Below are 27923 nucleotides of genomic sequence, written 5' to 3'. Positions count from 1 at the left end.
GTGTAAAGAATACATGTGTGTGGTGTGCGTGTCAGGTACATGTGTGCTGTGTTTGCTGTTTGTGTATGTCACGTGTGTGTGCTACGTGGAAGGGTGCATGTATGCGGTTTGTGTTACATGTAGGGCATGTGGAGGGGAGGTGTGGCATGTTATGTGTGCTGTGTGCGGTGTGCGGGGCGGGGAGAAGGGCTGGCTGATGAAGATGAAAGGAGCTGTGTGTATAGGAAACGGTTTTAGATTCTAGAAGATGCAAATACGTCACAGCTGAACACCAGTCACAACCCAGACACTTCATAGCTGAACAAACTGAGAAAATCACTTATCCCCTGGCCTTGTTTGCTATAAAATGGCCTGTCAACCTCATGGAGCCACTGGGAGAACTATTCAAGAAGAAATGCTATTAAAACCTTCAACGTATGTAAAGCTCTGTACCACAGAGAGCAAAGAGGTGAAAAGGAAAAGATTGAAGCAGTTCTTGATTTTAAGGAGTTTCCATTCCATTTGGGGGACTGACACATAAAACAATATTGTAAAGTAATTAGCCTCCAATTAAAATAAATTAATTAATTTTAAAAACTAACTGATGCAAAATGGAAGATGTGTGTCAATGAAAACTGCCATCTCTTGAGCTCCTTACAGTGTGACCAACTGAGCGACATCCATCTCACAACCTTATAAGGCAGGTATTTTTAGCAACCCTGTTTTGCAGATGAGAAACTGATAGCTAAGAAGCTTTCATCTCTGCTTCCGACGCACATGTTAAATGGCACAGCCGGGACTCCCCCCAGGCCTGTGTAACCTGAATCTTTACTCTTATCACTTTCCTGTACTGTTTCCTTGCACAATTCAAAGATGCAATGTTCTGAGATGGGAACTTTTGCTCCCAACTTGGAAAAGGGAGAAGAAAGGGCAACAGAACAGAAAAGAAATCCCTTGTAAAACTGTGTCACTTGGGGCAATATGCAAGGTCCCATGATTGTCACTGTGAGTGTGTCTGACTACAAACTCAGAAAGAGAGGAAGTTGAGCGTGAAAGAGGGTGCACGCGGGGGCCAGGGGTGTGAACAGGGAATGGCAGGGGTCCCACTCCTGCCGCAGAAGGGCTAGCTACACAGCATCACTGGAAAGCAGCCATGTATTAATGTCCGGCTGTAACAACGTCAGCGAGGAGAATTTGGTTAAAGCCTCGCCTGGCGAGATCTCAGGCTGAAAATCACCAGCTTCCTTTTTTTTCCTCCCTAATCCTTTATAATTTCCTCTAATGCTTTACTCAAGCTTAGGACCATGAGCCTTTGGGGAGCAAAGCGAGGCCCATCTGTTGAGTTAGGAATTTGCCAGACCAAAGTAAAGATCAATCTCACTTTTATTGTAACTTAGCATTTATGTAACTCCAAATACTTCCTAACTGTATCAGCTGAAAATCATTTTGTATTATTGTGAATCACGTCCCAAAGGAGAGATGTCAGGAATACTCTTTAAAACAGATAATGACTGGGCTACTGCCAATGAAAAGAACAAATAAAATGATAGGTAGGTTTCTTTATAATTTGCTTGCTCTGGAAGCAATCTCTGGAAGCTTGCTCTGATCACAATCATCTTGCCTGGAGGGGAAAAATATTTAAGAATGCCTTTTTTTTTTTCAAAGATTTTATTTATTTTATTATAAGACATATAGGTAAAAACTTGAATATTCTGAAAAATATAGAAAATGGTAATAAAATGGGTGTTTTTCTTAATAAGAAATAGGCTCATAAATATGCTTTATCAAATGTTACAATGGTTGTTATTTTGCAAAATAATAATAAATAGAGCAGAGCTGTGGCATACAAGGGTCAACCCAAAATGCTGGAAGTATTTATATTTTGTGTTTTACAAAAATTCAGAGCTTTGATTATATTTAAAAATATGGCATTTTGCACTCTAGGTTCTCAGTAATTTAGATGTTAAAAATATTTTTATGATGGCCCCATGATTTTAAAAACAATGCAACAGAAAATGTGGTTTAGCTAAATAGAATCTGATTAAAATAATTTTCCCCTAAATAAAAAAATATAAGACACAATAGTAAATACATAATTTTTGAACCCATTAGTGGTACATGTATCAATTCCCAATTCTACAGATTTCTGGATCACCAATTATGGGCATTGAACAAAAATGGTTTGCTAAGCTTTAGTTTCCAGCAAATCCCATCATCTCTCACAGCTTCACGGAACAATGACAGGGATGACCATGATGAACCCAGTTATGCAGTTCTAGCTCTACAAATATAAGCTACAAAGACAGAAGTTCTCCTTCCTTTAGCAACACTTCTTTGACAGCTTTCCTGTATTTGAATATGGCCGATTGATTGGCCTCAGATTCACATATCAGAACACCAGGCAAAATTTTAACAAGAAAAGTCCTTGTCCAGGCATTTTTCAGTAGGCTTCGATTCTCTATCGGCCAAAGGGGAGAAGAAACACATGTGAACCCTGACCACGTCCTCTAATGAGTCTTGGGTGTTCAAACGGCAAAGGTCAGGGTTTTCCTGTAAATAAATACTGACTCCTCACGAAGCTCTTTCACTTCCCATGTGTAAGGTTGCCCAGCAGGCTAGCACATTAGTTCCCAGCTACAATAGGGGAAGCCACATCTAACGGCACTTAAGAATCCAATCTAATATAGATTATGGGTCCCAGCCGGCTCCGGTGATGCCCTTCGGGGAAGGCGGTGGCTCTGGGTGCCTAGAGCACCGAGAGGTCATGGCAGGATTTGGACTTGAGCTTGAAGGCCATGTTCTTGTTGTTTTTGGCCACGATCTTGCCCCAGAAGCGCCTGGCTTTCCTGGGGATGCTCTCCCGCCGCTTCTGGTAGGCCAGCCGCCGCTCGTTCTTCTCCTTGCTGTCCCGCCGGAGGCGGACCTGCCGCACGATGCCCTCAAACAGCTCCTTGACGTTGTGCTGGACGGCCGCAGAGGTCTCGATGAACTTGCAGTCGAACACCACGGCACACGCTCTCCCTTCTGGTGGGGAAAGCAAGAGGCGGGGAGGAGAGTCAGGGGAGCTGCAGATTTGACCCTCCACGCACACAGCCAAGCTGGATGCGGCCTAACTTTAAATGGTCCCCCGGGGAGCTCGAAGTCAGTGATCCACGTAATGGATACCGGAGGCCACGGGGACACGCGGCCTCCCTTAAACAGAAGCAAAGAGCCTCACAGGAAGATTCCTGGAGGCAGCAAAGACGGGCTTTAGATTGGGCCCACCAAATTCACGGTGTGAATGTCCAATTTCACCAGTGTCATAGAATTAATTATAATAGTCCCAGCCATCATCTTAATTGACTCCCCTCGGGAAATGGGTTAAATACTTGACAAATTTTTTTTAATGTTCACAACAATCTTTAAAAATACACTATCCCTTTCACATAGCTGATGAGACTGGAAGGGAGAGAAGGCAGTCGTTTACAAACTTGAGGGCGTTCACACGGCCTGTAAGTAGCAGCTGTGAATCCAGGTCTGCTTCACACTCAAGTTCATGCTCTTTACTCTTTCTCCTGACTCAGTTACCTGAATTGAAAATTAAGAATCCTACTAGTTGATTTCCTCTCTTAAAAAAATTTTTTTTTAAGTTTTGATGAGATATTTTGAAAAAAATTTGAAGATTTCACACATGTACAGTACAATTACAGCAACTCTACAAACAAGTTTTTCTATAACAGGCTCAATTTTGAATGTTCTACTGTGTTCAATGACCAGGTGTCCATGTTTTCGTTTGGGGGAAAACGACTACTATCGACAGCCATTTCCCAAGAGTAAGACATTCCCAAGCTGGTTGGGTCTATTCAGTCTTTTACAGGGTTCTTTACTCCTGGGTGGAGGCTGGCAATGCAACATTTTATTTTTCTGACCATTGTACAAATCTGTATTAGGCCAATAAAATTTTAAGGGCCCCAAAGGCGCTTGGGTGCCAGCTCAACAAATAGGAAGTATCCCTGAATTATGAGAAAGGGTATGTGACACCAGCAGACTGATGCCTTGACTGGAGTTTAGGAAACAAAGAATGAGGGCTGGGAGGGTGTTTATAGGGTCAACAGGAACCAGAGGCAGCCAGAGTAGAATTCTCAATCTCGGTGAGACTCTTTCTCACAATGCCCTTTAATCATAGTGCCCATCCTTCCTGTCTAAAGAAGTTACTTTCACTTCCCAGAAAGCTTGAGATCTCCCTGGAGAATAGAAGGGATGAGGCAAAAAGGCTGGGGATGGCAAGTTTCCCCTGAGTTGGACCTCTTCCCTAAAGGAATCCCAGAGAAAGCCTTGGGGATGGAGAGACTGGAATCCCGCAGGTAGAACAGATGATCTGCTAGGAACATGGACCTCTTAGAGAGGATGCATGAAACTCCACGTGGCATTTTAATAAGTCCCCAGTTTCAGCTTCAGGAAAGAGCAACCGTCGGAAGGAAAATGCAAGGGGCTCAGAGGCGTTTCTGCAGTACTGCCACCACTCCTCTTACCTGATACAGACACTTCCCGGCACCGCACCAGGTCACTTTTGTTGCCAACCAGGATTATCGGGATGTCCTCGGTCTGCCGGGCCCTGCGGAGCTGAATCCGCAGCTCGGACGCCTTCTCGAAGCTGGCTCGGTCCGTGATGGAGTAGACGATCAGGTAGGCATCCCCCACCTGCATGCAGTGGTCCTGCAGCCACTCACTCTCCCCCTGATAAAGGAGAAGATCTTCCATGAGCTCAGATCTGCCTGGTAAATGAGATGTCCGTTTGAAAGAGAGAACGTGTGTATCCCAGAGTACCTCTGCTGATACAGGAAAGGAAGCAAATTCATTCTGACTCCCCCAAAGGCATCAGTCCTCCATGATGTCTGTGACTGTAAAGACTGCTAGCTCAGACAGGATGGATGCCAAAAACTTTGACTTTCCAATTCCTCCTACGGCTTGGGGAGTTGATAAATTATACGATGGGTCTGCCAAACAATATTTCCAATTGTATTTCAACTACCGAAAAGGAGCCTTTCCTGGCTTCCATAAAATTCTTTTTGCCTCTCCTAAGTGATGAAATTAAGAATCCTTTCATTAGCATAGGAGGGTTCTCAATAAACAGAAGGTCTAGCATACAAGCTCAGAAACCCCAAACCTTTCACAAAAAGAAAGCAAAATGTGAAAACTATTGAGAATGTCAACATCATATAATATGGTTTTATGTAGTTTAAAATTATCACCCATATTTACTGGGTCTTTCCCTAAAACAAATACACTTTTCTATTTCTGAATAGACCTAAGGGCAAATCACTGCCACTTGCTTGTTATTCAAAGCTCATTTATGAACAACTTGTTCCTTACAATAGTTTCAGTCTTCTGAAGTAAATGCTTTTTAATCAAGAAAATGAGTCCACCTTATCTGGAACATCAAGAAGGACAATGTCACCCTTTCACCAAACAGCCTGTTGGAAGGCAGGCCCCAGAGTCTACAGAGAGTCACAGGCCCTGCATACCTTGTTCTCCCACATGTCCAGGAGGATAATTGTTGCAATTTCCCCATCAACCATCAGTGTTCGTTCATAGGTATCTTCTGGAAAAGAAAGAACAGTGATGTTGGAGTCAGACAAATAGGCAACACTTTTCTCTAAGAGGGTGATGCAGCAAATTATGCCAGAAAATAAACTTACTAAACATGCAGTTAATTATGCAAGTATACAGAGTAAACTGTGTAAATATTCATAAACACTTTTTTAATCACCTTTACCAACATTCCACACATATGCCTCCAGTATTTACTGAACAAATCTCCTGCATCTTTCAAATACGTGTCAGTAAACACTTGAAAGGCAACCATTCATTTTCATCATTCCTATACGTTTTATACAGGAAAACCCTTTAGAATAAACTCACTTCAGTACTTTTGACTCCAATTCCATGGATGCTGCCTGAAAACACTGACTGCCCAGGGGAACTGCAAACCTAGCTCACAACCCTCACAGGGGTGATGACTGAACATTCACTGGCAATTTCAGGAGCTTTCAGCTCACAGAGCTCTTTTGAGATACGCAAGGAAAAAATCTTGAGACTACCCTTGTTTTGATGACATTTTCTGCATTTAAAAAATACAGGTCCCTGGAATAAACGGGCTTGCTTTTCCGTCTTAAGTAGAACAGAGGCGCAGCCTCCAGCTCCACTTAGTGATGGAAACTTCCCTCCTGGCACTTGAGCCCAGATGGCGTGTAGGTGAAGGGTGAGTGCAGTCCAAAGGGCAGAGCAGCTCCAGGCCAGAAAAATCAGTGTGTGTGTAGGGGAGAGGGGATTAACTGAGTTCAGTGGGATTTTTGCAAGAGAAATTCCCATCAATGCCACGCAACTGAGCCCGTACCCCCTCTGTTTGCTCAATGCAGTTTCCTGTTTTGAATTTTATCATTAAAAAATTATGATCTTCATAAAGATTTGTCATTTTTTTTTTTTTTTTTTTTTGGTCATTTTTCGTTGGCTGTTTTTGCTAGGAACAAGTTCTATCAGAGAAGGAAATGGCAACCCACTCCAGTATTCTTGCCTGGTGAATCCCAAGGAGAAAGGAGCCTGGTGGGCTATAGCCCATGGGGTCGCAAAGAGTCAGACACAACTGAGTGACTAACATACACACACACACACACACACACAGTTCTATCAGAAGGAGAAGAGGGCATCAAAGGGTAAGATGGCATCACTGATGCAATGGACATGAACTTGGGCAAACTTCGGGAAACAGTGAGGGACAGGGAGGTCTGGCTACAGCCCATGGGGTTGCAAAGAGTCGGACACGGCTGGGCGATGAACAACAACACTTCTCTCCCATATTCGAAGGCTTATTCCCTTACTCCTTCTAAGGGATGTGTTTCCTGACCATCTTCTTAAAATTCCATCATCCTTCTCCTCCCAATACTCCTTACTCCCTTCCCGGTTTTATTTTTCTTCACTGTGCAGACTGCCAGCTAACATGAATGCATTTAATGTACTCATTTTATTATTTTCGGTCCTTCTCACCTTCCAGAATGTTAAGGCAGAGATTTACCTCTGTGCTCTTCACTGCCCTCTCCCCCAGCACCCAGGACACTTCCTGGGTCCTTATCAAATGAATGAATGGATGATAAATATAGCATTGCAGCTGCAAGCACAAGCAAACCTGAACCCAAATTTGGGTGCCGGCCCTTATTAACTATTTGGCTCTGTACTGCTTTCTTAATTTCTCTGAGCCTCAGTCTCTTCATCTGTGAAATGGAATTGATTACAGTATCCATATCCCAGAGCTATCTGACAATTACATTTATCAAGCCTGGGCAGAAAGTAGAAACACAGTAGATGTTGGCTGTTACCATCATTCTTCAGGTCGTGGAAGCTGGTCCCTGCATACTTGCTGTTTCCTATCACCGGTAATCCTAGCCGAAGAGCCCTGCATTGTAGGAACCAGGACATCTCCTGCTTTATGATAGTGAGGGACTCAGAAGAGGCAGTGCTCCTGGTTTACATAATTGAAAAAGACACATCATCCCAGTGTTCATGTGCAAATTGTAATCGTACTGTTAACAACAGCCAGGACACGAAAGCAGCCTAGATGTCCATCAACAGAAGAATGCACAAAGATGTGGTACATATATACAATGGAATATGACTCAGTCATAAAAAGGAATGGAACTGGGTCATTGGTAGTGATGTGGATGAACCTACAGTCTGTCGCACAGGATAAAGTAAGTCAGAGAGAGAAAAGCAAACCCTGTACATCAATACATACACACGGAATCTAGAAACATGGTACCGATGAACCTATTTGCAGGGCAGGAATAGAGACACAGCTGCAGACAACGGACCGGTGGATGCAGTGGGGGAAGAAGAACTCGGGACCAACTGAGCACTGATGTGTGTAAAATAGCCAGTGGGAAACCGCTGCATTTAGCACAGGGGGCCTAGCCCAGCACTCTGTGACCATCTACAGGGGCGGATGCGGGGGGCAGAGGCTCAAGAAGACACAGGAGTGCTTGTAGCTGATTCACACTGCCCTACAACAGAAACTAACAATGCTGTCAAGCAACCACGCTCCAATTTAAAACAGAAAAGCCGTGCTCCTGGTCTAATGCTTCTTCACCTAGGTATTAGAAACAGGAGAGGGAAAGGAAGGAAACACGGACAAAGGAGAGTAAAAATTAACCAGGAATGACTGGGTCTTTCTGTCAGTGTCCCTAACTATTTTGGAGTCACTCTTCTAAATGACGGTAACTATTTCCCACCGGGGATTTTTAAGTCTATTATTCCCACCATGTTTGCCACCCTCAGTATGCATCAGGAATGGATTGCACTGAATAGCATAACTTGGCTTAGTGGAGAGTAGGGTCTCATGACTTCAACAGGCAAATTTATACAACCAAGTGCAAATCATCAGTTTGGGCCACACAGATGGTACAGAGGGTAGAGGTGGGGGCGTGCCTGACTGCCCATGACAGCCTCGGAGTGTTTACCTTTTCTCTGAAAGCTCTCCTCGCACTCAGAAAACTTAAAAGAAAAAAAGGAAAAAAAAAAAAAAAAACCAACCACTTTCTCTGCTCATCACTTACTACCCAAAAGTAGGCACAAGGGATCTGCTTGAATCTCTAGTAGTTCAGACAGAAACGTACTGCACTCCTGTAGCTAAAGGAAAAAACAAACTCAAATTTTCTCTTGGTTTAAGAATTATCAGAAGAAGTAAAGAGGAAAAAGTGGACTGAAGAGTCCAGTTGCAAATTAAGGCCAAACTGCTTTGCTGTTCCAGAGGTTCCTGACAGAATCGTTTTGACTTACCTCTGCCTGAAAGTCACTGTGTTGGAAACCCAAGAGCCTAAAACAATACATTTCAGCCCTGCTGTGTGCACGTGCCCTGCACCTGGGTTATGTGTCACCTCTGGCTACGTGCCACAAGAATTCCTCAAACACACAGAGCATCCCGCCTGATAGCCTTCTGCTACCAGGAGAGGACCTGCTTGACACCAAAGCTTGCGTTTCTCTTCCTTTCTTAGGCACTTACCTTTCAGCCTTTTTAAGTGCTAATCAGCTGAGAAGAGGTGACATAAAAGAATATGAAATTCTAGAAGAGTCCTTTGAAATCTGCAGTGGATTAAGGTGTATGGAGAAAGGGTTGAGGCCTCTTGCTAGGAAGGCTTCTCAGAACCCTGGTGTGGAGAAGGCCTCCTTTTTCTGGTGCTGCCCCATGAAAGCTGGGGGTCGGGGGGGCTCGCCCCCTGGAGAGCAGGAGAGACCCTCCTGAGGGGTGGGGGAGAGTTTCTAACACTGAGTGACTGTGGTCGGTCGCCATTTTCCCTGACCTGCTGCCTCTTGATTTGTCTGTACTGCATTTGACCCCCTCCCCTCTTTGCTCGGAGGACCACCCTCCTCAAGACTGGCTCCAGAGCTGTGTGTGAGCCTGAACAGGAGTTCTCTCACCTGCTGGAACCGGTCCTCCCAGCCCCTGGAAAGTTCTGAGGCTCCAGCATCCCTCTCCCCCCAGAACTCTCAACTGCTTTCAGCTTTCAGAGTCCAGAGGGTCCCACTTGGAAAGGAGCGCCTGCTGAGGCGCAGCGGCCTCTCCTCCAGGGGCTCCCGTCTCCTCCGCCCGCCTCACAGGGCCCCAAGTAAGCGGGACCAGAGTGGATGAGGGACTTGAAGCAGTGAAAGAGCCAGCGCGGAAGACAAGGCCACGGGAAGGAAACAGCAGACGCAGCATCAGCTCCAGGTAATGCTCACTTGGTACTCACTCTGTGCCCGGCACTGTGATATCTCCCTTTATCCTCTTCATAACCTTTGACGTAGGTACTGTCCCTATTTTACTAATGAGGAAGCATGAGGAGGGTGAGTATCTTGTCCAAGAGCACCCAGCATCAAAGTGAAAAGAAAGTGAAAGTGGCTCAGTCGTGTCCAACTTTTTGCGACCCCATGGACTGCATAGTCCATGGAATTCTCCAGGCCAGAATACTGGAGTGGGTAGCCTACCCCTTTTCCAGTGGATCTTCCTGACCCAGGAATCAAATCAGGGTCTCCTGTGTCGCAGGCAGATTCTTTACCAACTGAGCTATGAGGGAAACCCAGCTTCAAAACTGGGGTCCAAACCCACACACGAGGTTTTGAGTCCAGTGGTCTCCACTGTATTTCCTGTGCGCACGTGCGGTGTCTTCCCACCTCCTTCAGGGCTTCTAATCCTAGCGGTCCTTGAGGTCCAGCTCAGAGACCAACACTTACACGAACCTTTCTCTGATTTTTCACAGCCAGAAGTAACATTTATTTTCTCCTCTGAATTCCCCCAGTACTGCCCTTGTACCTCTTTGAAGATACTAATCACATCCTATCTTGATTTATGAGTGTATATCTGCTCTCTGCTGCATATACTGTCAGCATCTCTAAGGAAGAAACCCCATGACTCTTCGTATGTCCTCACTGAGTGGCATCAAGCTTCATGGTTTACGTTCAGTAACGGATGAATGGACACATGGATGAATGAATGAATGAATGGCATTAAATGTGCACAGAGAGTCATAAGATTAGTGCAATATGATCTTAACAACATTCATCTTTATTTGGAGAAATAATGATGAGAGTATTGTGTAGTGTCTATCTTATGGATAATGCTGAAAAAAGAACAATGCAGTGAAGTGCCATGGAAAACCCTCTCCTCAGGTAACATAAAGCCAACTACCAATTCCAACAGCCTCCCACAGGTAAGAGCTGTAATCCCAGACAGTATGAGTCACTCAAATAGGTCAGGTTAGGCAGGATGAGTCACCCAAGAAGCTTCCTGTTGTCAAAGATTCTCTGTCTGAGGAGATCAGGAAAGGATTCTCCCTACCAACAGTCCCCTCTCCCCATTAAACAAAGAAGCCTCCAGAATACAGAAGCCTGCCTTCCCACAGTTCAGGGATGGCTCAGTCTTCTTCATACCCCATGCCCACAGGAATACCACCCTCTGGATAGATACCACTGTGCTCTAATGGACAAACATTTTTGAAAGTCTGCTATCCACTAATTATTTCAATTCCTCCCTCTCAAAGAAATGAATACAAATTCTTAGTTGGTCTCTTTTTCATATCAATCCCCAAAGTACTTTACTGTGACTTTTTTATTAATTTTTACGCTGCTCTAAATTACAGCCCCTGGCCCTCAGATCCTTCCTAAGAGGGTATTATGGTATACCTCATCCATCACTGAGTACCCCAGAGCATGGCATGAAGCAAGGCATGTGGGAGGTACCCTGCCCAAAGTGCTATAGTATGTAACAGCATTCAGATGTTAAATCCAGGGGCAGCAAGTACACTAAAAGAACACAGGAATTTAGGTTCAATCACAACTAGTTTTGAATCCTGGGCAAACCATGGACTAGCTTTTTCACCCTGGGAAAGTCACTTGACATCATAAGCTTCCATTTCTTCACCTATAAAATAGGGACTTTAGAACCAAATGGGCTTAATTTTTATAAGTACTATTAAAATACCTGTGGGAAGTACTTAGCACTATGTGCCTGGCAGCACATAGCAGGTTCCCTATCAATGGCGGAAGGCGAACACCACCAAACTATCATTCTAAAATCCCAGGTTCTAATCTAACGTGCTCCAGAGGGTGATTCCAGGTAAGTCCCTAAGACTCAGGCACAGACATGATGTGAGGACCAAAATAAACAGTCACAAATATAAGGCACCGAATAAAGTGCCTGTCCCACTGCAAATGCAGGTTCTAGATGATATCCTCCTCCCTTTCTCCTATAGGGACACTCACCCATGGGTTTTTACCAAAAAAAAGAGATACTGAGCCTCTTTCTCCCTTGAACTAGGGTTTAGCTATCATCCCTGAGACGTCAGGAGTGAGGAGAAAAATCAATGTTCTATCAATGAGTCATCATTTAAAGCCGGTTCCGGAGCTGCCTCGTGAAGCAGTGAACTCCCAGACAAAGGAAGAATAGATGTTTAGTAGAAATGGGCTGACAGCAGTCAGGAAGGAGTAGGATTTCTGTGCATCAAGCAGAGGGCAGAACCATGTCATCACTAAGACATCTTCCTACTCCTGAAATCTGTGATTCAGCAGTGAGTTGCAACTGAGCATTCAGGCAGACCATGCCACTGGGACAAGCACGCTTCCTTCATTTCCGCAACTGCAAACAGGGACATACAGCGAACCTGGCATTGTCTAAGACCCTGTGGCTGAAAGACACTGAATGGAAACCATCGACTACAGGAGCCTCATCTTATTTCCCAGAATACAGTGTTATGCTTTACTTGAGGAGTATGTGACTTTTTGAGACTGTATCATCTCAGATCAGTTTTGGAAACCAAGGCCTAAATAATAAATACCTTAAATGAGATGACCCATGGAAAATTGAAAAACCATAAGTATACTTACAAATGTTAAGTATCATCATTGTTATACTTCAATATCTTTTTAAAATATTGTGCTATTCAAAATAGAGATTTTAAACAATTTTATACCCTCAAAAGCCTCTGATACTGCAATAAACAAACTAATGCATTCATCCTAACAGTTTTCTAGTTGGCTTGGTTTTAAGTAGCACCATGGAAAAAGGCTATGTCTACACTGAGCGCTTGAAAGGTCCAGGTCAGAACTGGTAAAAGCCAGAGGTGGGATCCTGACCCTCCGTCCGGCTCCACCCTCTGGAAACCGTCTCCCCAGTTTAGAGCTGGAATCTAAGAAATTCCCTCTCTGGCCCAGCTTCTATCTACAAGCATTTTCACTTTCTTGTCCCAGAGGCCTATGCCAGTGCTTCCGTGGGGACTCGGCTCCCCAGGCAGAGCCAAGAACGCATAATCACAGTTCCCAACTCTGCAGACAAATGACCCATCCACTCACTCTTCCTCCAGGACCGCTGCCGACCCCGTAAAGCCGGCCGGGGCCGGGCTACCTACCTCCAAGCACTTCGCAGTCGCTGTCCATGCTGTCATGGACACCCGCAAAGATGTTGGCCAGAGTGGACTTGCCCACGCCCTGCTCCCCGATGAGAACCACCCTGTAGTAGGTGTTCCCGGACTCGGAGGAGATGACTGAGTCCGTGGAGTCGGAGGACCAGCTCCGGCGGCAGGGGTCCTCGGGGGCGACAGGGGGACGGCTGCGCTGGCCGTACTGCTGGGGCTCCTTCTGGACCATGAGATGCCTGCCATCGGCGGGGATGCTCCAGCGCTGCTGCTGCGGCTGCGCGCCTGCCGTGCCCTGGCGCATGGTGACATGGTTCAGAGTCATCGTCAGGTCCTGGAAGGCAAAGCAGCCAAGATGGTAGCTTCAGGAAGCAAGAGTTCAGGGAGCCTGAACACAGTCATCGGTGATATTTAGTACGTGAGGTCACCATGTAACCCTCACACAAGGAACACCGGGGAAGCAGTCCCCAAACCCAACAGGCTTTCAACTGAACTCACACACACACACACACACACACACACACACACACACACACACACACAGCAGCTCCTCGGGCAGGCTGTCATTTGCAAAGAGGAAAAGCTACCGTTAATATCGTCCATGGCCCTGGGGCTTCCTCCATCCTCAAGGAAGCCTGGGGATTCCCCACTCAGAGCGGGCACAGAGGCAATCAGAAGGCACCAACAGCCTCCAGAGAAGGCTTGAAAAGCAACAAGTTAATGCAGCTGGGGACCAGCTGGCCAGGTTAGCTGCTCTTGTCTAAACATGGCACTTAAGTAGCACCAGCCCCCAGCAGGCTTTTATGCCTCAGTGGGGAACACGTGACAATGACATCATTCTCCCCCGGCTGGGCTGGACCAGGGCTGATTGGAACTTCCATGTTTAGTAAAGTTGCCCTGATGCTTCCCAGCTGCCTGAATATGCTCTTATTTGAGGGGGAGAAGAATTTCAGCTTGAGGTGTATGCCTCACTTCTGCCCACCTGCCCACAGATAGCACATTTAACCCATCCCAGCCCCCTGCCTTGTCCTTCTGGCAGAGAGATGACCTGCTCACGTTCAGAGCTGTCAAACTTGCAGAGACAGTGCTTCACTCTTATTAAACTCTGTCCACTCCAAGAGTTCCCTTCCTTCAACTTGGATTTTCACCTTCCTGAAGCCAATCAGGTCCAAGACTCCCTCCAGAAAGACATTCAACAACTTGGCTACAACTTGGCCTTTCTCAAGACTCTCTCCCCTTGCCCGGAGGTCTGGACTCCCGGGCTCTCAGACATAAAGCAGAAGCAATCTCATTTTCATCAGCAAGATGCACTTGTGAGCACAAGACCCTCGCCTTCCCGCACCCACTCCCCAAAACCCCAACACATCGGTGACCCTAGCCGCGACCCTCACCGCGATGACCCTGATGACCGGTAGGTTGGTTTGTTTTTAATCTTACAAGCAGCGCCTCCGGTCGGCCGACTCTTCAAACAACCAGAGCCTGAAGTCTCCCTGACGGCTGTCCTCCTACCACAGTCTGGAGGAGACGATGACCCTCCAACTGAACTGCGCTAAAGCAACCTGCCACTGACGCACGGCATCCTTAAACTCTGCAACACCCGCCCCGACCCCCCCGATCGAAGACCACCGCGCCGGACAGCAGGTCCCGAAGGTTCTTTTCCCCACTTGGAAAGTTCTCCGCGGGCTGGGGACGCCCACCCCTTCCCCAGTCCTGCCCCCCGCGCCTCTCCGGAGGCCCCCGCTCCCCGCCGCGGGCCGCGCGCCTTACCCGGGGGGCGGCCGAGGGCGGGCGCGCGCCGCGATGCGGGCGGCCGATCGCGGGGTGACTGCGCCGGGTGCGCCCGCGCCCGCGCCCCGCGGTTTATACGCGCGCGGCCCGGGCTCTGCCGTGACGTCAGCGCCCCCGCCCGGGGTTTGGGGGGCGGGCGGCTCTGCAGCAAGCCCCGAGGGGCAGCCCCTTCGCCAAATCGGTGACTCGCCGTCATGTGACCCCCGCCTCTCTCCCCTTTCAAAAAAAAATAACGACAGTTGAATTCCGGGCTCCTTTATTCTGTTTTGTTCTTTTGACCAGGCGGACGCTGGAAGGGGGGAGATAATACATGAAGTGCCCCTTAATCGCACTTCCAAGCAAAACAGTTTGCGAGCTGTCCGGATGAAGGGTGGAGAAAGAGGCAGGTTGGGATTGGAAACCCAGTTTCGCCAAAAGACAAAAAAACAAAAAACAAAAAAAAAACCACAGGGGGCTACAGCCACATTGAAGTGTTCAGGGCTTGTGTCAGCCGCATCTTCTGCAAGGGAAACCCAGTTTCGCCAAAAACAAAAAACAAAACAAAACAAAAAAACAGGGATCGGCCAGGCTCCCGTGGAGATTTAGGCTGGGGCTACAGCCCCATTGAAGTGTTTGGGGCTTATGTTATACGCATCTTCTGCAAGGAAAACGGCCTCTGCCCTCTCCCGTCGTCATCCCTAGGAAAGAGGGAAGGAGAGGAGACCCACACTGCTTCTCTCTTCTCCCTTCTCTGACCGGATCCAGAGAGAAGGGGCCAGAGGAAGGTGGGGCAAGCAGACAATACCTTGAAAAGGTCTTGAAAAAATAGCTTAAGTAGGGATCCAAGCAGATTGGCTCAATGTGGCTAGCCCTCCTGCCCTGGACCCGGACGCTGAGGCTCCTGGATCAGGGAATTTAATCAGCATCCCGACTGGCAGCATCTTCTGTACCAGGATCCCTGGCATGGCCGGTCCTGGCTGTGGAGCCAGGGCCTCTCGCCACGCGAGAAGCCTTAGCCTGCGTTCCAGTGTCCAGAATGATGCCTGTGAATAAAGGGCACAGAATAGTAGAAATAATAGCCACTTCTACTACCATTTACTGAGTACCTCTGAGTCCCTATATTTAGTAGGTACTGTTAGACCTCGGCAGTATCTCAAACTTTACTGCAATTTTGCAAGGTGAAGATACTGCTGCTCCCATTATACGGAGGAGGAAAATGACCCCCAAAGTCAGAGAGCTTGCTCAAGGTCACTCAGCTCATGTATGCGGCAGCATCAGGATTCGAGGCTCCGCTTGCCTGGCTCTTTGCACTGTGCCCCCAGCTGCAGGGATTCAGGGACCTCTTTCAGGGGCCTCGGGCACTTCCCAGACACTGTGTTTGGAGGTGACACTAGCCTTTCCAACACATCCATCCGCTTTTCCAGCCAGCTGCATCTCTGGATGGGCTGGTGGCTCCGGAAAACAGCCAGAGGCACCAGCATCTATTCAAGTGGCTGGACTCTGCTGTGCACAGAGTCTGTTCTCTGTTACCCTGCAGCACTTAATGTGCTCTGGGGATTATCCAAGTGACCAGCTGCTGAGACATGCCAGGCCCCATGCTGGCAAAGGTGGGATTCCGCAGAGGAATGGCAACCCAGAGCTCTCTTGGTCTCAGGTGCCCTGGGCCCAACCTCCTCATGTTATACATGAGGAAGCTGATACCCAGAGGGATGACTGCCACTCAGATAGTAACCGGCAGATCTGCAACCAGTGCCTGAGGGTCATATTTCCTGGATGGTTCCTTTCATTTCCATCAAGTTTTCCTTCTGGGCTCAGCCAGGAAGAGAATGGCTACATTTGTGGTGAAAAGAGAAGAGTAAGGGGTCAGGGAGGGACGGAGAGAGGAAGGGGAGGAGACCATCCGAAAGTTTTCCACTGACTCCATAACTGTAGTCTGTGAATTATCTGTATTTCAGAATTATCTGTGCTTTTCCATGCTGAGCTGACTCTGTCAACTGATCTTAACAAAGACACTGAAAGTGAAAGTCGCTCAGTCGTGTCTGACTCTTTGCTATCCCATGGACTATAATTCTCCAGGCCAGAATACTGGAGTGGGTAGCCTTTCCCTTCTCCAGGGGATCTTCCCAACCCAGGGATTGAACCCAGGTCTCCTGCATTGCAGATAGATTCTCTCCCAGTTGAGCCACAAGGGAAATCCAAGAATACTGGAGTGGGTTGCCTATCCCTTCTCCAGGGGAACTTCCCAACCTAGGAATTGAACCAGGGTCTCCTGCATTGTAGGCGGATTCTTTCCCAACTGAGCCATCAGGGGAGCCAACAAAAACACTATGTGTAAATCAGAGTATATAAGCATACCATGTAGCCTCTCAATTCTACCTTCTCCCATTGATAAGAGCCTAATTCTTCCCATTAATAAGAACCTAATTCTACGCCTAGACCATATCCCCTCTTAACTGTTGTTCGTTGGTATATGTGAAGCACGCCAAAGAAAACCAACTCTAGAAATGGGGGACGGGGCTCTTCAGTCCCCTATTGACTGGAGAAGTACAACAGTGCTGTGTTTGAACCTGCCTTCTTAAATTTTCTGTCCCACAAGAAGCCAGATGAGAAAGCAACGACTTGGGAAGAGTTTCAACTGAATGACAGTTAGGTTGGAGTGGATATTTAGACGAAAGTCACAGTTATACCAACAAAAACACATATCAGAGCCAAGCTTTATCCAGCAGAGTCCCAGCTGCCTCGTCCAGGATTCCAGCTCACTGGGACCATCTGAGGGTTTAGAGATGGAGAAAAAAGGTAGAATCAGGACATTTGGACAAATAGCAAGTTCTGAAGAAGAAAAATTGGCAAAGGATTGTAGTTTCTTATTCTATGAATTATTGTGTCTGTATTCCTTTCATGGGCATTTGAAGGCTTCCTCAGGTTTTAGCTAGTAGGGCAAAGAGTGGGGCTAGGAGACAGAACTCCAAACAAAAATAACTGACATTTACTGACAAATGCACATACCTAACCTCAGTTCATCCTCACCACCACAGCCTCTGCCCATGTCTCACAGACGAAGATGCTGAGGAATGATGTGAAATAACTTGTTCAAGGTCACAGAACCAATGGGTAGCAGAACTGCGCTCTCTGGGGCCACAGACTTAACCACTGCTGTTTAGAGTAGGAGCTACACGTCAGCTCCGTTCCCACACCCCTACCCTCAGCCTACCTCCTTCCTAATCCCCCTCAAAAGAAGAGTTTTGATTTGATTGACAAAAGCCCCTGACCTTCACTGGGCCACATATCACTAGTATATTACTAATGGGGAAGGTCTATCTCTCCCTAAAGGCATGAACCACACTCTTCTCTATCTTTTCTCCAGCTTCTGTGCTTGGATGAGAAGGTGAACTCAGGGTGCCTTTGGGGGCCTGACTATCTCCCTGTCTCGGTCACCCTGTCACTCTTTTTTCTTAGCATAGAGACCTGTGCAGCCACCCCATGATTTCAGAAAGAGATGAGAGAGGGAGGAAGAGGTTGGGAAAGAGGGGGAGAATGTTTGACCAGGCCTGGGGTTGATGCATAAGGGATCAACCATTCATGTCCTATTACTATGAATATCATACTTTGAAAGTTCTAGGGAAGGCAAGATGATGGGTAGACCCAGGATCAGTGCACCCTTGGGTCTGTAATACGATCCTAAAAGCCATAGAATTACTCGATCTTCCTCATTTATACTGGAGACTTGCTGCCACCAAGGTCATGCTTCTTCATGCCACCAAGCCAGTGCTACTCAGTGATAAAGTGATGCTGTCCACCTTCACCAAAACCAAGAGAAGGGATGTCCTGAACGCTGAAGAGGTGATCAAATAAATGGGCTTGGTTTTTATTGCTTTCGAAATGCTTGGCCTTGAGATGCCTTGAGGCAGAGCTTCTTGTCTGACTCCCCAGAGTCCTGACTACCCTCTAATGTCTTCTACTCTGGTCAGCTTCTCTCATTTAGATGAGCTACCTGGCCCCCGAAGCATTTGCCTTGGTGACCCCTGCAAGGGCTGAAAGAACAGATAGGGGATTCAGCGCTAGGCAGGCAAGGTCAAAGCTGAGCCTTTCCTCTTCCTGGTCACACGATCCTGGGGATGTCACCAAACCCCAGAGGCCTTGGCTTCTGCTGCTGTGAGGACTAAAGGGCTGCTGAGCTTGGAGCAGTCTGTTAACCACAGAGAGCTCTGTTTCAACGTGAGTGATTATGACGATGACGCAGGAGCCGAGGCTTGGAGCTTGGCCACCTGCCATCAGTAGCACTGCCCCTGAAGGCTCCAGTTAAATGAATCCAGCAGCATTCAGGACACACGAGGCAGGGTTGGAAATGTACTCCTGTTGATGTTCCTAGGAAAAAATAATTAGCAAGAAGAGTGGGATGGTTAAGTCCTTTATAAACAAACAAGGATGTGGGGTCAAATCCCGCACACAGAATGGGTCTCCACCAGCCACAAAAGCAGTGGGAGGATCTGGGTGGGAGGCAGTGTGCAAAGTGTCTGAGTCCAAAAAGAACCTCCCACCCACTCTGGGAAGTCTAAAGAAGGAAAGAATTACTATATGGAAAATCATTGCTTTACAGAAGGGGGAAAAAAGACTCCAATTGCAAAATCAAGAGAGCCCTGATTAAGAGAAAATGAAGACCAAAGAAAAGAAGGCTAAGAATAACCTCGCCACTTCCAGAGGCCTGTGGGATCCAGATGGACACTCCCGCCAGCTGCAGCCTCCTTCAGTCTGGCCCCAGCTTCTCATCAGACTCCTGCTGAGCAAATTTAATTTTCCATTGAAAAAATTTTTAGCTGCCACCCTTCCTCTGCTCCATTAGCCCAGGCTGCCGCAGACCTTTGCTACTCTTTCTAAAACCCTGCAGGCTGCATGCAGGAGGTATCTCAGAAGGGCCTAGGGGAGGCTCCTGGAGAAAAAAGACATTCTCTGCCCAGGTTCCTCCATTCATTACAGTAACTACTGAGCACTCATCTGTTACCAGAACGTGTTCTAAGGGCTAGGGGTAAGGTACACATTCATGGAACTTACATTCTGGAACTTATTTAAAAAATTACTAAATAACGAAGTATCACCATATGCACTCATTCATTCATTCACTTATTCTTTCTCTGAGCTTGCCACCGTTTAGCCTCAGTTTCTTCATCTGTAAAAAGAGAATAATACTGGAGACAATGTACAAAGTCAGGGTCAAGTACACACCCGTTCAGAAGTCTGACAATAGCAAGGCTGATGAAAATGGGAAGAAGTCATGTTCTTGTGCCCTGCTGGTTGGAGTGTGAACTGGAAGACCACTTTGGAGATCAGTCATCAGCATCCCAAATGTATATATCCTTGGTGACTCAGCAATTCTACTTCTGAGTGTGCATCTTCTGTATCACACAGGAGACAGATACGAGAATGCTCATTAAAGCACTTATAGCACCAATCAGAAACCACCTTGAGATCATCAATTAATACATTCATGGTGCTATATTTTTGCAGTGAAACATGCAGCAGTGCAAATGAATGACATAGACCTACTTGTAGGAACTTTGATAAATACTGAAACCATAATGATGACTTCAAAAGGCAAATGGCAAGATACCTACAAGAGTAATAATTTATGTAATTTTTTAAAGCCCACACTGATATTTTATAGTTAAATATATTCAGTAAATTGAAGAAAGTAGGGAAAATCACTGGACCATTCAGGTATGACCTAAATCAAATTCCTTTACAATTATACAGTGGAAGTGATAAATAGATTCAAGGGATTAGATCTGATAGACAGAGTGCTTGAAGAATTATGGATGGAGGTTCGGGAAATTGTACAGGAGGCAGTGATCAAGACCATCCCCAAGGGGGAAAAAATGCAAAAAGCCAAAATGGTTGTCTGAGGAGACCTTACAAATAGCTGAGAAAAGAAGAGAAACTAAAGGCAAAGGAGAAAAGGAAAGATATACCCATCTGAATGCACAGCTCCAAAGAATAGCAAAGAGAGATAAGAAAACCTTCTTTGGTAATCAATGTAAAGAAATAGAGGAAAACAATAGAATGTGGAAGACTAGAGATCTCTTCAAGAAAATTAGAGATACCAAGGGAACATTTCATGCAAAGATGGGCACAATAAAGGACAGAAATGGTATGGACCAGCAATCCCACACCTGGGCATACACACCGAGGAAACCAGAACTGAAAGAGACAAGTGCACCCCAATGTTCATCGCAGCACTGTTTATAATAGACAGGACATGGAAGCAACCTAGATGCCCATCAGCAGACGAATGGATAAGAAAGCTATGGTACATATACACAATGGAATATTACTCAACCATTAAAAAGAATACATTTGAATCAGTTCTGTTGAGATGGATGAAACTGGAGCCCATTATACAGAGTGAAGTAAGCCAGAAAGATAAAGACCAATACAGTATACTAACGCATATATATGGAATTTAGAAAGATGGTAATGATAACCCTATATGCAAGACAGAAAAAGAGACACAGATGTATAGAACAGAATTTTGTACTCTATGGGAGAAGGCAAGGGTGGGATGACCTGAGAGAATAGCATCGAAACATGTATTATCAAGTGTGAAACAGATCGCCATTCCAGGTTGGATGCATGAGACAAGTGCTTGGGGCTGGTGCACTGGGATGACCCAGAGGGATGGGATGGGAAGGGAGGTGGGAGGGGGGTTCAGGTTGGGGAACACATGTGAATCCATGGCTGATTCATGTCAATGTATGGCAAAAACCACTACAATATTGTAAAGTAATAAGCCTCCAACTAATAAAAATAAATGAAAAAAAAAATGAAAGAAATGGTATGGACCTAACAGAAGCAGAAGATATTAAGAAGAGGTGGCAAGCATACACAGAAAAACTGTACAAAAAAGATCTTCATGACCCAGATAACCACAATGGTGTGATCACTCACCTAGAACCAGACATTCTGGAATGTGAAGTCAAGTGGGCCTTAGGAAGCATCACTACAAACAAAGCTAGTGGAAGTGATGGAATTTCAGTTGAGCTATTTCAAATCCTGAAAGATGATGCTGTGAAAGTGCTGCACTCAATATGTCAGCAAATTTGGAAAACTCAGCAGTGGCCACAGGACTGGAAAAGGTCTGTTTTCATTCCAGGCCCAAAGAAGGGCAATGCCAAAGAATGTTCAAACTACCACACAATTGCACTCATCTCACACACTAGTAAAGTAATGCTCAAAATTCTCCAAGGCAGGCTTCAACAGTACATGAACCATGAACTTCCAGATGTTAAGCTGGATTTAGAAAAGGCAGAGGAACCAGAGATCAAATTGCCAACATCTGCTGGATCATCAAAAAAGCAAGAGAGTTCCAGAAAAAACATCTACTTCTGTTTTATTGACTATGCCAAAGTCTTTGACTGTGTGGATCACAATAAACTGTGGAAAATTCTTAAGTAGATGGGAATAACAGACCACCTTACCTGCCTCCTGAGAAATCTGTATACAGGTCAGAAAGCAACAGTTAGAACTGGACATGGAACAACAGACTGGTTCCAAATCCGGAAAGGAATAATCAAGGCTGTATATTGTCACCCTGCTTATTTAACTTATATGCAGATTATATCAATGTGAAATGCTGGGCTGGATGAAGCACAAACTGGAATCAAGATTGCCAGGAAAATTATCAAAAACCTCAGATATGCAGATGACACCTCCCTTATGGCAGAAAAGGAAGAAGAGCTAAAGAGCCTCTTGATGAAAGTGAAAGAGGAGAGTGAAAAAGTTGGCTTAAAACTCAACATTCAGACAACTAAGATCATGGCATCCGGTCCCATCACTTCATGGCAAATAGATGGGGAAACAATGGAAACAGTGAGAGACTTTGTTTTTTGGGGCTCCAAAATCACTGCAGATGGTAACTGCAGTCATGAAATTAAAAGATACTTGGTCCTTGAAAGGAAAGTTATGACCAACCTAGACAGCATGTTAAAAAACAGAGACACTACGTTACCAACAAAAGTCTGTCTAGTCAAAGGTAGGGTTTTTCCATTAGTCATATATGGATGTGAGAGTTGGACTATAAAGAAAGCTGAGTGCCAAAGAATTGCTTTTGAACTGTGGTGTTGGAGAAGACTCTGGAGAGTCCCTAGGACTGCAAGGAGATCCAACCAGTCAATCCTAAAGGAAATCAACCCTGAATATTCACTGGAAGGACTGAAGCTGAGGCTGAACCTCCAATACTTTGACCACCTGATGTGAAGAGCTGACTCATTTGAAAAGATCCTGATGCTGGGAAAGATTGAAGGCAGGAGGAGAAGGGGACGACAGAGGATGAGATGGTTGGATGGCATCACTGACTCGATGGACATGAGTTTGGGTAAACTCCAGGAGCTGGTGATGGACCGAGTGGCCTAGTGTGCCGCAGTCCATCGGGTCACAAAGAGTCGGACACAACTGAGCAACTGAACTGAACTGATATGTAGTAAAAGTGTAATAACATAGATGGGAAAAATACATACCAGCTTCAAAATAGAGATTGCCCCAGGGAACTGGGGAATAATGATAAGGTATCAATAGATGGGCCCCAGGCTTCTCAAAAACAACCAAGAAGCAAGTAGGCAGTCATATAACAAAATCAAAGTGTTTAATGAAAATAATCATCACACTGGAATTTTATGTTCAGCTAAACCGTTGTCTAATAATGTGAGTTAAACACGTCTTTATTGAGCATTTGTTATTGCTAATCAATACCCTAAGCCCCAGTGACACAGACCAGGAGCATACGCTCAAGGAGCATAAAGCCTGGTGTTCCTTTTCCCAGAAATTACCAAATCCATAAGACCATTCAAGAGCTGCTTTAAAAGCTTTGGCCCAGTGAATAGTTAGTTTCCCAAGCAACATGATGTTTTCCTTGAAGTTCCTTCCTTTAGCAACTGAGAAATCAATGACACTATTTAACCCAAAGAGTAAAATCCAGCCTAAGGCTAAAGCCTTGATTTAGCCAATTATAGTGACCCAAGAATTCTTCAATGATTAATCTAGACAGGATAAAAGAATGAATAGTTGGGTTGAGGACATGGGCAGTTAACACATTTCCTACATGGTTAAAAGTAAGCTCATATTTTGATCTGTCTCATGAATCTGTCTCATGGATTGAGAACTTTGGAAACACATTAAGATTTAGCATTCTGTCAGACGCCAGCCTATACAAAGGTAGAGACCATATATGATTTATTTACCACCGCACAGCTGGTATCTAGCATGGTGCCAGGCTTATAGCTGACATTTAATAATTATATTGGATGACTGCATAAAGAGTACTTCAGAATAGAGTGGTTGAGAAAGACTTAATAATAGTGATTTTAAGATGAGTATTAAATGTAATTAAATATAATAATACTCATAATATTAATGAGAATAATATCAATTAACATTTATTGAGATCTTTCCATATTGTAGGCTAGGCACTGTGAAGGTAGATTATCTCTACCCTATGAGCTAGGTACTATCATAATTAAAATTTTAAGAGAATGAAACTAAAATGTAGAAAGTTTAATTAAGTTGCCAAAGGTCCCAGAGCTATAAATTGGCGAAAGTTAAGATTTGAACCCCAACTTCTGATTCCAGAGAATATGAACTTAATTGAGTAGGCCAGCAGAAGCCATCTGTTCAACAATTCAACTCAACAAACAAAGGTGAAAGATCTATTATACGCCAGTCTCTAGGAATACAAGGTGTGTAACAGTCCCCATACAAGATGGTTGGGAACAAAAACTGAGGAGTTGGAAGATGGGAGGGAAGTTCAAGAGGAAGGGGACAGATGTATACCTATGGCTGATTCCTGTCGATGTATGACAGAAACCAACAGATATTGTAAAGTCATTATCGTCTAATTAAAATAAAATAAAACTTAAAAGAAAAAGAAAAACTGAGGAGTGAATAGTAACAGCTGCCCTTTATTGAGGCCGGGTATTTTGCTAAGTGATTTACATGTATCATCTTGCTTAATTTTCTCAACAAATGTATATGGTCATTATTAATAGCATCCCCAGTCTACAAATTAGGAAACTGAGGCATAGAGATGTTCACTTGTCCAGGATCACACAACCCAGTGATGGAGCTGCAATTTGTAGCCAAGCAACTTGACTTCAGAGACAGAGCCCTCACACCAAACCCATCACTGCAAAGCGACTGGGAGGCCCACAGAGCACGCATGTAGAAGAACGGGCAGCAAGGGGGTGATGAACGCTGCTCGAGTGGGTCCAGGAGCCCCTCACGGGGAAACGTCCATTCGAGTTTTGAAGTGCAGACGGCAGCGGGCAGGGTGGTGTGCACATGTGTTGTGTGTGTGTGCATGCACACGTGTAGACAGGGGCTGGGAAAGAGACAGCATTCCAAGGTTTAAAAAAAAAAATATGTGCATCTGAGGGATTACAAATAATTTCAGGTGGCTGAAAAAACACATAGGGAGAATGAGAGGTAGGGCCAGAAAGGTAGTCAGAGGCTTTCTGCAAATTCCAAGTTATGGGGCACAATTCCAATGTTCTGTTTTTGTCCTGCCTAAGAACTCCAAGTTCCAGCAGGAGCTTGGGTGATAGGAGGTGGGGAAGGACCTCTAGAGGGACAGGAGCAACCAAGGAGAAGCCAGTTCTGCCAGCCTTGAGGGCCAAGTGGGTGCAGGCTGGTGGCATGCTGGCTCATATTCACCCTTCCCCCTACAGGGGCAAGAGATGCCCATAATTATGGAGCTAAGTGGCTCACCAGACCTACTGGCTCTGCCTCCGAGGGAAGGAGGGATCCACCAGGCCCACCCAGACCACCCGGAGGGATGGGCCACACACAGTACTACCAGCGGGCACATAGGCTGTCCTGCACACTCAGCCATTCACCGCTCCCCCCTTCTCCCCATTCCCTCTTCACTCCTCTCTTCTTTGTCCTTGGTCTACATTATTTTTCTGCACATCCAATCAATACACAGCAGACATGGTTTGTGTTCAGTCAGGGACTCTCATCTATACCCAAAACATCACAGATGGATGGGGAACAGCTGTTCCTACCCATTAAAAATTTACATGAAAACTACCAACAGTCCTCTGACGGGTGAAATAAACAGAAGCCTCCAAGAACTGTAAAGTCATCTCTCCTGGGGAATTCAGTGAGAGTGATGCATGACCCAATGGCAACTGGGATTGTCATTTTTCTCTCAACATTAAAGCACCATCGGATGTAGAAAAAAGCAAGATCCCTTCAAATGACACTTGGACCCAATATTCTTATTTGTTTCCCACAATAGGGCATTCACACCTGGAAGGTTAAGAACTTTCACACCTTAGATACCACCATCATAATTAACACCCTAATGAATTATATTAGGCATCTGTCCATTTGCACATTTAGATAATATAATTTACTATGCGGTTTGGTTTTAGGTTTGGGGTGCTCTTTTGCGGCTTCCCTGGTAGCTCAGACAGTAAAGAATCTGCCTGCAATGCAAGAGACCCAGGTTCAACCCCTGGGTTGGGAAGATCCCCTGGAGAAGGGAATGGCAACCCACTCCAGTATTCTTGCCTAGAGAATCCCACAGACAGAGGAGCCTGGTGGGCTACAGTCCATGAAGTCACAAAGAATCAGACAAGACTAAAATGACTTGCACTAACACTTTGGTGCCTTCAAACTGCTATTGAGAAACATATTTAGTCTTTCACTCAGTAAGTTTTGATGGCGGGCACAAATGAGAGCAACACAAGCCTCACCCTGGGTAAGAGTCACAATCACTGAACTTTCATTTAGTACTTAAGTGACTATTCACCAAGAAGGTCAAGCCCTGTCGTCACAAATGGGCAGGATTAGAGTGAGACTGCACATAGGGAAAGGGGTCTCTGAGCCTGAGAATATGGGCGTATCCCCCCTCCATTCCTACTGCACTGAGCCTCTGCCCTCTGAGAACAGAGACATACAACGCAAAAGGCAACAAGAAGAAAAAATAGAAGTATTCTCATATAGAAACTGGTATTTGATGGTTGAAGATCTAACTCCATTAGTTCCATTATATCAGATTCTCTAGCTAGTTTGTCCCTTCCAGGTTTCAAGAGAAGGAGCCATAGCCAGCTGGGAACTTACCGTAAGAGAGGCAAGAAGCCATCTTGACAGCCGTCCCGCCAAGCTTCATGAAGAACACAAATTTAGTGTACGTGACCACACTAGCTCTGTTTCCATTGAGACTCTTCCTGGCAAAATCCGAACATTACCTTGAACCATGCTAATTTTTTTAATGGCGGTGGATATTACAAAAATATAGATATCTTGAGGCCCTAAGGGATGTTTTAGGGGGTCGGAGCCCGGAAATGAAAAGCTATCATCAGAAGCCAAAACTCTCACACTGTCTCCTTTGTTTTCTCCACGTGGCTTCTCCAAGTCTGCTTCTTGCTGCATATCTGTTTCTTTCTCTTCTCTCCACAAGCCAGCTTTGTCTTCTCAACCCACAGCTCCACATCCCTTTGCTGCGCCACTAGTGCACGCACGCTCCGTCATGTCTGACTCTTCGGGACGCCCTGGACTGCAGCCCGCCAGGCTCCTCTGTCCATGGCATTTTCCAGGCAAGAATACTGGAATCGGGTTTCTATTTCCTACTCCAGGGGATCTTTCCAACCCAGGGATCAAACCCACGTTTGGATTCTTTACCTCTGCCCCACCTGGAAAGGTTCCAGACAATGAGACAGGCTATCTCCTCAGTCCCAGTTCCAAAGCCCCAAGGGAGAGCATTTGATTGGCTCAGGAAAGATGATGCTGCCCCTCTTGATCCAATCAACTGAGGCCTGGAAGGCAGGGCTAAGTAGCACAAACATGGCTGCCACAGAGAAGCCTTAAGAGGATGAAAGAAGGGTGTCTTCAGATGAGAAGGGCTGTGAACTGAGCCCCACCACTGCAGTCACCACAAGAGGTGCGACTAACCATTGACTATTTTGTCATCTCTCCACAGAAGGCTTCCCTTGCTCCCTATCTTGAGCTGAGAGTCTCTAAACTAAGTTTCTCCTCTCTCTTGTTTTGTATCTTGTGGCATCTTTTTACGTGAACAGCACTACTGTCTCATGCTTTGTGTTTACTTCCTATCTCCGTATCTCGTGGCTTCTGTACCATTTGACTGTCAGCACCTCTCTGAGTAAAAGGAATTCACTCTCCCCCAAAGTGGATTGGCTTGGTTTGGTTTGGCTTGGCTTGGCTTTCCAACCTCAACTGACCTGTAGCTCTCTCTGGGCCAGTCATCGACTCATCAGT

The 27923-nt window shown here is 45.7% G+C and overlaps 1 protein-coding gene across 4 annotated transcripts; it reads right to left on the bottom strand.

Moving 5' to 3' along the window:
- Window positions 1–1344: 1344 nt before the first annotated feature.
- On the bottom strand, window positions 1345–27368 carry GEM (GTP binding protein overexpressed in skeletal muscle). 4 transcript variants are annotated; one of them, XM_070477391.1, is made up of 7 exons: window positions 26769–27368; window positions 19881–20050; window positions 15466–15703; window positions 12888–13227; window positions 5484–5560; window positions 4491–4695; window positions 1345–3003 (listed from the first exon to the last, which is right to left on the bottom strand). In XM_070477391.1, exons 4-7 carry the CDS (start codon window positions 13216–13218, stop codon window positions 2726–2728), a joined length of 891 nt encoding a protein of 296 aa, XP_070333492.1. In that variant the 5' UTR covers window positions 13219–13227; window positions 15466–15703; window positions 19881–20050; window positions 26769–27368; the 3' UTR covers window positions 1345–2725. The 4 variants fall into 4 exon arrangements, with proteins under 4 accessions (XP_070333492.1, XP_070333491.1, XP_070333490.1 ...); XM_070477390.1 differs by lacking the exon at window positions 19881–20050; XM_070477389.1 differs by lacking the exons at window positions 15466–15703; window positions 19881–20050; window positions 26769–27368 and adding an exon at window positions 14661–14768.
- Between the last annotated feature and the right edge of the window lie 555 nt (window positions 27369–27923).

Source organism: Odocoileus virginianus, chromosome 15 (genome assembly GCF_023699985.2).
Source record: "Odocoileus virginianus isolate 20LAN1187 ecotype Illinois chromosome 15, Ovbor_1.2, whole genome shotgun sequence".
NCBI lineage: Eukaryota > Metazoa > Chordata > Mammalia > Artiodactyla > Cervidae > Odocoileus > Odocoileus virginianus.
The sequence above is the reverse complement of the archived record's forward strand: the minus strand, read 5'-3'. Positions and strand labels throughout refer to the sequence as shown.

Excerpts from the sequence above, each read along its gene's own strand:
- GEM (XM_020873166.2), bottom strand. The coding sequence starts at position 13,516 with ATGGAGGAAGCCCCAGGGCCATGGACGATATTAACG. Across the intron at positions 5,561-12,887 it reads CGACTGCGAAGTGCTTGGAG|AAGATACCTATGAACGAACA; the intron begins GTAGGTAGCCCG and ends TTTCTTTTCCAG. Across the intron at positions 3,004-4,490 it reads CCGGGAAGTGTCTGTATCAG|AAGGGAGAGCGTGTGCCGTG; the intron begins GTAAGAGGAGTG and ends TTTCCCCACCAG.